Source organism: Olea europaea, unplaced genomic scaffold, assembly GCF_002742605.1.
Source record: "Olea europaea var. sylvestris unplaced genomic scaffold, O_europaea_v1 scaffold1269, whole genome shotgun sequence".
Classification (NCBI taxonomy): Eukaryota; Viridiplantae; Streptophyta; class Magnoliopsida; order Lamiales; family Oleaceae; genus Olea; species Olea europaea.
Genome location: NW_019230142.1, coordinates 178,023 through 188,696, shown reverse-complemented (window position 1 = coordinate 188,696; position 10,674 = coordinate 178,023). Strand labels below are relative to the sequence as shown.

Sequence of the window (10,674 nt, the reverse complement as noted above, 5' to 3'; positions counted from 1 at the left end):
TTTAATAGAATATAGCAATTAAGATTATATAAGGAACATGATATACAATAAAAACCTTATTTTACCAAATATATTCGAATAATTTAATTTTTAAAAATGAATAAATTAATTTAAAAAATTTAATAACTATATTATTGTCGCACTTAATGAATGGGGGCAATAAAATGAATGAAAAGTCTACTTGTACATAATTTTTGTACAAAGGAGTGTCTACACTCCTTACATGGGTAAAAAATTATGTACTTCTAGCATTGCACTAAAATGAATTATCAAAAACTTAATAAAATTACATAAACGGGTAAAGGTCCCGTCCCACCCCAACTTAAACGGGTGATGGGGGGTGGGAAAATGCCTGGGGAGGGGAGCAGGGAACCCGTCCCGGCCCCACCTCAAACTCGCCACACTGTCATCCCTACTTGTATTAAACAAAATGAAGCTGATGACCAATATGAAACTTCACTAAAGGTTAAGATGTTGGATAATTTAATGCTTTTAAATCACCGGATCTTTTATGTTAAATCATCAAGAAATACAAGAATTAAACCGGAAGCGTACCTGAATCAGACATGGTTAATGTAATAATGAATTACGCGGTATAGTCTTTCAAATCTACACGCAACCTCCTTTTTCTCTTTGTGATGGGATGCGGAAGAGAATGAATAATACGTACGTGTGATTTGGGGACCATAACTGTATTTATATAGCGATGCCCTTTGATCTAATTCGGCCCATCATAGAATTAGGATTTTGGCCCGTTCTCTATACATATGTAAACTCATACTTTAATTGGATACATTAAAACCCAAAATCGAAACCTTATTAGATCACTTTAATTGAGTTCAACCGAATTCGATAGCTTTTAATTTAACACACAATTATTCACACATATAAGCCCATCCATAGATTAAAAAATCCTTACACACCCTTCTCTTTCTTCTCTCCACCACCACCACCTCCACCTCCACCTCCACCTCCACAACCACCCTTTGCCACATCACCAACGCCCTCTTCTATGTTGTCGTCCTTGCCACCACCACTCCTCTTTTCTCTATCATTGCCACCACCATTGTCCTTACCCCTGTCGCCACTATCCTCTTCCTTACTAATTAAATAATCAAATGTTAAATAATAACAAATTAAATTAAATCATTAAATAATATTACTTCCATTCCATAAAGATAGATTTTATTTTATTTTTACACATATTAAGAAAATGTAATTATGACCTGTTTGACATGGCATTTAAAAAGTTGAAAGGAGTTTTTGAGACTCAAAAGTTACTTTTGGATCCGTTTAACTAATTTTATGAAATTGTTTCTTCTAATTAAAAGTTTTTTTAGAAGAAACTGATCCAGTGTAACTTCCTCTAATAACACTTCCGAAATAGGAAACTCTTTCAAAAATTAGTTTTCAAAAAAATTAAATTAGCTTCTTCCAAAAGCTCTCAATAAAAAGTAAAAGTAAAAGTCATATCAAACGAGCCTTTAATAGAGTTGAAAATATATATTTCTCTTATGTTTTTTTAATATACCATACATTAAATAATGATTTAAAATATGATTAGTTTATATTTGTTTATAACAAAGTACATTAAAAAAAAAAATAGAAAATCAAGTCTATCTTTATGGGATAGGAGGTGTAAATTGTAAAAGGATATAAAAGGAATGAATATGAATTAAAATTTGTTAAATAATATCAAGGCAAAATAGGAACTAATTATGATTGGTTTATGTTTGTTATATAAAATTTGGCGCAATACTATCATTGTACCAAATTGATGTAGAGTTTTGCTACCTGTTTGATTCCCATTAATTGGGAAAAAAAAAGGGAGTTTTGAATAGTATTTTTAGGAGAATATGCAGTTAAAAATACTTTTGAATTTACGTGTAAAATATTTTATTATTTGAATGTATGATTAAAAATGATAATGTAACAAATCATAAATTAAATTAATGGGAATCAAAAAGGCCCTTAGTGTATGGTTGGAGTGGATTTTTGTACCAAATTTGGTTCATGGTTGGAGATATGTTTAGAGACTTTACCTTTTATTAAATTAGTAAAGTGCATTCGTTGCAACGATAGGTCTTTCGCATGACGACAGGCCGTCGAAAAAATGGATATAGGAGCTTAAGTATAGTCATTACCTTTAGACTCGTTGAATATTAAAGTTACGTTTGCGGGGATCCTTGTGCACGACATTGTGTTCTTACATAAGTAGTTTGCTGGCAAAAATGAAGGGTAGATGCCGCAGGGACGGAGGGAGGAAGGCAGCCCTGTGATAAGCTCATTACATTTTTCATGGATAGAAAAAAATTTATTGGAATTTCTTTTATGTATCAGCTCAAGATAAATTTATTTTTGGTCTTCTCTCCCAAATAGATGGTCACCATTGTCCAAGATAAAGCAACCTTTATATGGGAAGAATGATATGGGAAGTTATACAAGTCAATTAAGTATTCGAGGCTCGAGTTAGTTTGACTGATTAAAATTGTTCTCGAAGATATAAAAGCATCTCCAAAAAACTTTTTATTATAAAGAGCAAAGCATCTTATACATCATAGAGAGCATGAGCCATAACATAGGGACTCTTGGTTGGTCGTAGAAATGAAAGGGTTTTGGCTGATGAAGCGTTTAAGAGAAGAGATGGGGCAACTAGTCTACAACTATCCTTACTTTTTTGCCGATTTTCATGGTATATAAAAGAGGTTGCTTTCCGATGTTGATAAGTTCTTAGTCAATGTCTTTCTAAACCTTGAGGAAGGTATCTCAGAAGAGATATGCTGATGCAGCAGATCCAATGTTATAAAATCCACTGCTCTTGGTCTTGTTGGAATATTTGTTGTTGAAGGAAGAACAATTAAGGCTTTATTTGTTTACCATTCTATCACATTTTTTTCTATAGTACTCATTTTTAACTATACAATCTTCATTAAAATAACATTACACGTAAATAAAAAAAATCATTCTTTTTTAACTACACATTTCAACACCAATCACTATTCTATAATATATTGGGCATAGACAAGCTCTAAATTAGAATAAGCAGTTAATGAATTTTCTGAAACAAGTGAAGCTTTAGCTTGTGCACGATTGAAAGAAAAGGGCTTGCTTTTTTCAAGAAATAATTAATAATTTATCCTCATATTTAATTTAACATAATTTTTTATTTCTTAATGACAAATCAGTTTAAATTTGATTTGAATAATTTAAGAAGTAAAATATTGAATTCTATGACTTATTAAATGCAATGATTGTACATTAATAATAGATAGTAAAATTGACTCTCTAAATTTGGAAACTCAAGCACACACTCTATGTTAAAAAAATTAAATAGAGGATTTTTTGAAACTTATTTTTTTAACATTAGCTCTTTAAAAGATAAAGCATTTTGTATTTAACGAGTTTTTTGAAGATGCCTAAGTGTAAATTTAGTTAAATTTGAACATATTATTACAATAAATCAGTATCAATTGCCAGCATACTCATTCCTTGACTAATGAATCACACTTTCCTAGCCCAGTTACTGAAATTACTCGTTTGATTAAATAAATTCTTGCCCACACAGCTTCATCATGTAACTATAAACAAGAAAGTAGAAAAATTTTTGAGTAAATAATCAAAATTGCTGCAACCTGATTTGAAATTTCAACACTGATACACATGAAAAAGGTATAAACATGTTTGACATACATTACTGGATACAAGTATACCACACAACATTAACATTATCCATTGCTGTTCGATCCATGTAAGAACACGCCACAAGTGATTGCATGGCCTGTTTAAAGGTGGCAATCACAAAGGTACAAGGTGATCATCTGTCATCCACCTCCTTAGCATTTCTAATGATGCTCTGGGCTGATCCATAGGAACCATGTGACCAGAATTATGGACCTTGAGGAAAGTTAGAGGCCCGTGGGCTTTCTGCAGTCCAGCCTCAACTCCATTGACTGAAAATGGAATTGTTGAAGCTGCTACAAATTCTTTTTGTCCAGACCATTCCATGGCATGAACCCATCTTGAATTTCCTGTCCATATTAAAAATCGAGCTTTTGAGTATTTGGCCGAATTCGATACGAACTTTAATCGATTTTCAATTCTCAATTTATTTAACCAATATCCAACACCAGGTGCCCAAAATCCCGGTTTAGAATCCCTTCCCGACTTCCTCTCAGCCTCGGAAAATTGGTAAACTTCAAATTCCTATAGCCCCAAAAATGTTTAAAATTGAAGCACCCACTATCCACTTCCCCTTTTCCAGGTGCCCAAAATCCCGGTTTAGAATCCCTTCCCGACTTCCTCTCAGCCTCATGAGAAGCAAGCCCAGCAGTCATGCTATAGTGTGCTCTCAAATGTTAATGTTGTCCTTTTCAATTTGCAGGTTTTGACATTAATGAAGGAGAAGAGTACAAGGTGATCTCAACCTCACACACATACAAAACATGCCTCGTAAATCCTTAATATATATGCTAACAATATGAGACCGATAGAATAACCAATATACTCTTGAAAAGAATTTGCCCCTTGTATGAATACCCAAGTGTGCAATATAATTACGCCCTCCAAAACCAAAAGGTTGAAAACTGAATACTCCCTCCATTCCACACAGATTTACTTGTTTCCATTTTCAAACAGATTAGGAAAATGTAAATTTAATATAGTCGGAAATATAATTTTCCTTACATTTTTCCTAATATACCCCTTAATTAAATAAAGATTTAAATAAAAATAGTTCATATTTGTAGATAACAAGACACATAAAATAGGAGTATACTAGAAAACTAAGAAAGCAATTATACTCTCAATAAGGAAAGTGGCCTATAATTTGGGAGAGATGGAAAAGGAAAGCAAGTCTATCTTTATAGGATGGAGGGAGTATCTTATACAAATTAGTTGACAAGTAAAGTCAGTGATAAATAAAACTTACCAAGCCAATTGCATATCAGATCATACTCTCCAGCATATACAAGTAATTTGATTCCATTCTCTAGGAGTGGAGGAATACCAACTTCCAGATTCCTCATCCAATCTATGATCATCGCCTCATGTACTACAGAACTACATGAAACAAAATCTATGTTCCCAACACCAAGAACGTCTTTAACCGATTCCTGATTCAGAAAATTTTCCACATTTGAGAAATCATAGCACAGGTTACCCTGACACTTCTTCCGGATATCATAATACTGCACATGAACGACAAAAAAATGCTTCTCGCATTAGACAACGTTTTTCTCTGTTTCGTAATATTTGTACTCTTACATAGGCCTCAACAATATGATATGCTTGCTTACATTTTTGTCACCAGTAAGTTCCACTATCTTGTTGAAAATGTTGTTGCAGACCATGTATGCCCCAACACAAGAGGTTCCACCCTCAGTGCCTGGAATCGAATTTCTATTTTAGACTAAGCAGAAATAACTCATGAATCACATCCGGGGTAGACTTGAAATACCCCGGGTGGGGAGGTTGCAGATTGCGCATGGATTTGGAAATAAGAATAATTACCACAAAGCTTTATTGCCTGTTCACATTGTAAAACTGACTTGCTCATGCTTTTGTAATCAGATTGTTTGATCAATTTCATGTCCAAAGCATAATCAGTATATGCTTTGTATTGGATTTCTGGATTCGTGAGTCCATTGCCAATGGCAAATCCCTGATGAACCATGAGTGACGAATCAAATAATCAGGCTGAAAATTGGAATCTTAAAGTACTCAGCAAAGTAACTGCAAACTTACCTTCATGTTAATATGGACTCCTTCTTTATTTTTGTTTCCTCGATGTACGCGTGCTGCTAAAGCAGGAATATAATGCCCGGCATATGATTCTCCGGTAATGTAAAAATCATTCTTAACATACTGGGGGTGTTCCTTGAAAAAGGCCTAACCATATCAAATACAAAGTGCAACATAAGCCAGTCTTATAATCTGTTGAGATATTGCAGAATTTTGTTATCAATAATCCTAACTGCATGTTTGGTACACACTATATATACCAAACAAGATTTTAGCTTAGTTTTCTTTTCAAGCACTTTTGACTACCATCAAATCCTCCCTACCAACCATGAGACAAAAGTGCCTTTCTTCACCGAGATGGAAATTAAGCTATTTAAATTTATGGATTTCATAATTTTGTTGAAATACAAAGATATGGAAACTGACCTGCAAGAAGTCGTATAGATCATTGCTAACACCGTCTTCACTGTGCCGAATGTCATCAGTGTGAGAACTATAGCTAAAACCTGTTCCTATTGGTTGGTCGACATATATAAGGTTTGAAACCTGGAATTGAGGCATTTGATAAGTATTTAAGATTATTAGCAAGTTGGTTGATTTGCAATCATTCACAGGAACGATAAATTTGAGTCCTTTGAAATCTTCTAGTTAACGAAGACTGCAATAGAGAAGTGTTATTACATGTTATTTCTGAAACATTTAACAAAATCTTGTTTCCCTTCACTACAATTTTGTAAGGTTGACAAATTCCCATAAAGAATTATAAAAATGAAATAGCAGCATAGTCTCTGTAAGAACCACATCAGAACTGAAATTTAAAAGTGCAAAATGTATTTATAAACAGTGGCTTTCTACTTCCTAATCAATTTAGTGAAGTTCCTGAATAGCTTTGCGAAAAGAGCCAAGGAGAGCAGAAACTGTTCCCTTTGATATTGTAGCTACCCAATAACTATCCTATCCCTCTGCTAAATTTGATTGGTATCTTTCTCTTCATAACCCGTGATTAAGTTGCCTTCTTTGGCCTACCATGTTCCTTCAATTTTTTTCTTTTTTTGGGTTGCTTTTAGTATAAATCAAGCACGTGCAAGTTCAGATAGATGAAACAAGAACTTTTTATTGATGCATTTCCAAATCTCACAGAACATTTTCGTAATAAGTTTGTCCTACTACAGCCCCCCCCCCCCCCAACCACATCCACACACCTAATAATACACCCTGCTATTTGACCATCCTAATCCAATCCCTAAATTTGGGAACAATAATAAGCCAACATAATTCAGAATTTGCAACACGAATACACAGATTTACTGTGGTTCATCCTCAATGTGAAAGTTACTTCCATTTGCTACTGTAAGTTTTGGATATTGAGGAGAAGTTTACCATAGTGATATCGCTCCTCTCAGTCTATGTTGCAAAGAAAATGCCTCTTAAAATTACAACGCCGCAATACAAATATGGAATGTCCAGTTAAGTCAAACCTCAATAGAGGATAAGTGTACAGCAAGGCTCATACGAACATTCCAATTCCAAATAACGAACAGCAAAAAGTTTTAATTAACAAGTAACTTGTTGCACATTCACTATATAACAGTTTTGCAAAAAAGTATATAAGCTACAGTATCCTCTCAGCAATTTACCAATGGGACTTTGAGATGGATGGCTCTATTAAGAAGAAAGTTGCAGCATAATCTGGTCCTATATTTGACATATTCAAGTTTAATTCACAACCAAAACCCAGATAAATTTTCTTTAGAAAGGATACTACTAGTACCTTATCCCAACCAAAATCATTCCAAGCAAGAGACATGTTTCTTGTTATATGGAAAGGACCATTTTCATAGAACAAAGCCAATTCACCACTGCACCCTGGTCCTCCCGTTAACCATATAACAACAGGGTCAGCCCTGCTGTTCCTGGACTCGAAGAAAAAATAGAACATCCTGCAACATTATCTCAAGCAATTGAGCAAAAATCATATAAAGACGAAGAACTGGACATCGAAGGGAGAAAATCGCCAGTAGAAGATTAGAACATGTTTGGCTAAGTTTAAAAAGAAGTAAAATTTAATTTAAAAAAGCCTTTAGGAAAGTAAGACTTAGTTTTTAGAAAAAGTTAATATTAAGCCAGCAAAACATGCTCTAAATTTTCATTCTTCTCTTGTTCAAGGCTCATTACTAACCAAAAGGCAACAAAAATGATGCGCTATATGGTTGTTGTTGTGTTTTAGCTTCACTACGGTTGCAAATTCTTATTTTAAATCTGGAGGCCACTTACTTTACAGAGAGAGAGAGTATTAAAAATCACGAATCATCTTATATTGTATCATTTAAAGACTGAATGTTAATCTATACAGTTTTTTGCAATTTGAAAGGGGAGAAAACATGATTACAGAATTATTTGGTTCTCTTGATTAATGCATCACCAAAATACTCATTAACTTGTTTGATTATTAATACTAATGAGTAACGCCCAACATGCTTATGTGGAAATGCATATGGAGAAAAAGCAGTGCACAATTTTGAATGAGTATCCTAATGCTGCAAATTTCTCAAAGGAAACATTATAAGCTATTAAACGAAGTTTTTACCCTAGAGATTATTAATTGTACCTCAGGAAATCTCATCATTTTACTTTTTTTAAATGAAAAATATTGACGGATCATCTTAAAAATTTTGAATTTCAGAATTTTGGTACCCCATCTTCACTTCTACATCAAAAAATCTTAACCTGACAATGAAAATTAGTTAACTATGCAAACAAGAGCTAATTTTCTCCTTACCATCTTGTTGTGGTACTCACCGTGATCATAATGAACCATCTTGTACCTTTTTTTTTTTTTTTTTTAATTATGAGCATGCATGGCTAGCTTAAAAAGGTCATTAAGTAAGTTACTTGCTATTCGCATAAGCTAAAAGTTAAAATTTCTTCGCTTAAAATAAGTTATCCAAATGTGTATAAAGGAAAAAGGTTCGCATCCCCGAGTCAATTTGTTGTCAAATGACTCAGGACATCTCCAACCCATCCTCATTGCACCAAAATTCACCGAATTGCCCCAAATTTTTGGCGCAATTCATCTCCAACCCATTATCCCATTTTGCATCAAAATGGTTGAATATCCTTTTGCCCTTCTCTTCCACTATGCACAAAATTTGTTCGGGTATTTATGTCCATTTTTGTTATACAACAAATTATTATTATTATTATTATTATTATTATTATTATTATTATTATTATTATTATTATTATTATTATTATTATTATTATATGCATTAGTAATAAATTTTTACCATGTAATCAATAATAATTAATAAGGAATGAATTAAAATAAAAGTACCCAAGAAATTTTAAAATGTAATACAAACGATGGCTATCAAGAATTTCATGCTCATAATAGACAATCAAGGATAAAGAGGCTTATACTGCACTTGAAAATACATTAATTGATTATTTATGGGATGAAAATACAAATTCCGAGAATTCAATTACAATACTAGTTCGACTTCATAATATTATTATATCACGTATGGCACTATTTTCAATATCATGATTCAATATTTTCTTAATTATGACATTTCTATTAATTGTACCACATTTTTTTAAATTTTATTAATGAGTTTAATATTTTCGTTGATTTAACATAATTATATATTTAGCAACTTATGTAACTGTAAAATAAATAGATAAATTGTTAAGAATGAAAAAAATGATTAAATATTTTTCATTTGGAATAATGGATTGGAGATGATTTTCAGTTTTGTCCAAAATTTGGTACAAATTGGTACAAAACTTATCACAAATTTTGGTGGGTAGGAGATGGCCTTGTACACAATTGTAAGAAATGAATGCCGTTGAATTTCTGTGGGCTCTAATACCACCTCAGGTAAGAGCTAAAACTAGCTAAACGGGACATAATTTTAAATTGCTTTTTAATCATAAGGGCTCAAGTTACTGAATTAAAACTTTACAGAACAACAATGTAAATCCCAATTCTGAAAATAATTAATACCTTGCATCTTTTGTGTGGGGAAGACGGTAGTAACCAGCATGGTGGCCCAAGTCTTTCACAGTAGCCCCAGAATCACCCAAAGAAGGGAATTCCACTCGCTTTTCCTCAATTCTGGATTCGCCCAGTTTGTAGTCTCCATCAACATGATGATTTACATCGTGCTTGGGAAACAAGTTGAGGGATCTAATAAATTTTTCTGCCTGCGTTTTTGGGAATTTGACATTGGACGCTACTTCTGCGTATGAAAAAGATGGAAAAATCAGGAGAAACAAGAGAAAGAGATGGGAAAACGTTTGTGCCATTGCTGTATAACTTGTGTATATGAGAGGGAAAGTAAGAGACTTTTGACGATGGGTTTTATATACATTAACAGGAAGGAAGTGTGGAGTGACAAATGTGTATTTCGTGAGTTTCTGGTTTTTTAACGTTCAGTTTGTTACGCTTTTTGAATACTATTTTCCCCTTATTTGACGCCCCTTATTTCCTCATTAAAATGTAAAACATGACCATTATTCATCACATCAAACTACCATATTTGACTTTTTATATCGTGTGTGGGGTCATAACGACTATATTTTTCATTCTCATTTTTACAATAACGTGGCTCAAACAGGGTCTTTACTTTGTTATTTGTTTTTCCAATTGGGAGGACAACGTGACAAAGTGGGTCCCACTCCTCCTTGAACGCTCGAGAGACATGCTGATTTCAGGGCTTCATTCCCTTTCGATTCTCCAATTGGGAAATTTCTAGCATTGTCGAGTTATGAATAATTCAGTACTCATTGTAATTATTTAATTGACTTATAATGCAACGAGTCAATGAAATAGTGACGGAGAGTACTGTATGAAAACTCAATCCTTCCACAAAACTAGAAAATTTTCTTCCTAATGGAATGCGCCAAGAGAGGATGGGTATTTTGCCATCCCTA

General features: G+C 33.3%; 1 protein-coding gene across 2 annotated transcripts; it reads right to left on the bottom strand.

Moving 5' to 3' along the window:
- Positions 1 to 3,593: 3,593 nt before the first annotated feature.
- Positions 3,594 to 10,156, bottom strand: LOC111374644 (serine carboxypeptidase-like). 2 transcript variants are annotated; one of them, XM_022997357.1, is made up of 8 exons: positions 9,746 to 10,156; positions 7,511 to 7,679; positions 6,166 to 6,285; positions 5,743 to 5,886; positions 5,509 to 5,659; positions 5,295 to 5,383; positions 4,928 to 5,111; positions 3,594 to 4,028 (listed from the first exon to the last, which is right to left on the bottom strand). In XM_022997357.1, the coding sequence occupies exons 1-8, from the start codon at positions 10,045 to 10,047 to the stop codon at positions 3,796 to 3,798; spliced, it is 1,392 nt and encodes a 463-aa protein (XP_022853125.1). In that variant the 5' UTR covers positions 10,048 to 10,156; the 3' UTR covers positions 3,594 to 3,795. The 2 variants fall into 2 exon arrangements, with proteins under 2 accessions (XP_022853125.1, XP_022853124.1); XM_022997356.1 differs by having other exon boundaries at positions 4,928 to 5,186; positions 9,746 to 10,155.
- Between the last annotated feature and the right edge of the window lie 518 nt (positions 10,157 to 10,674).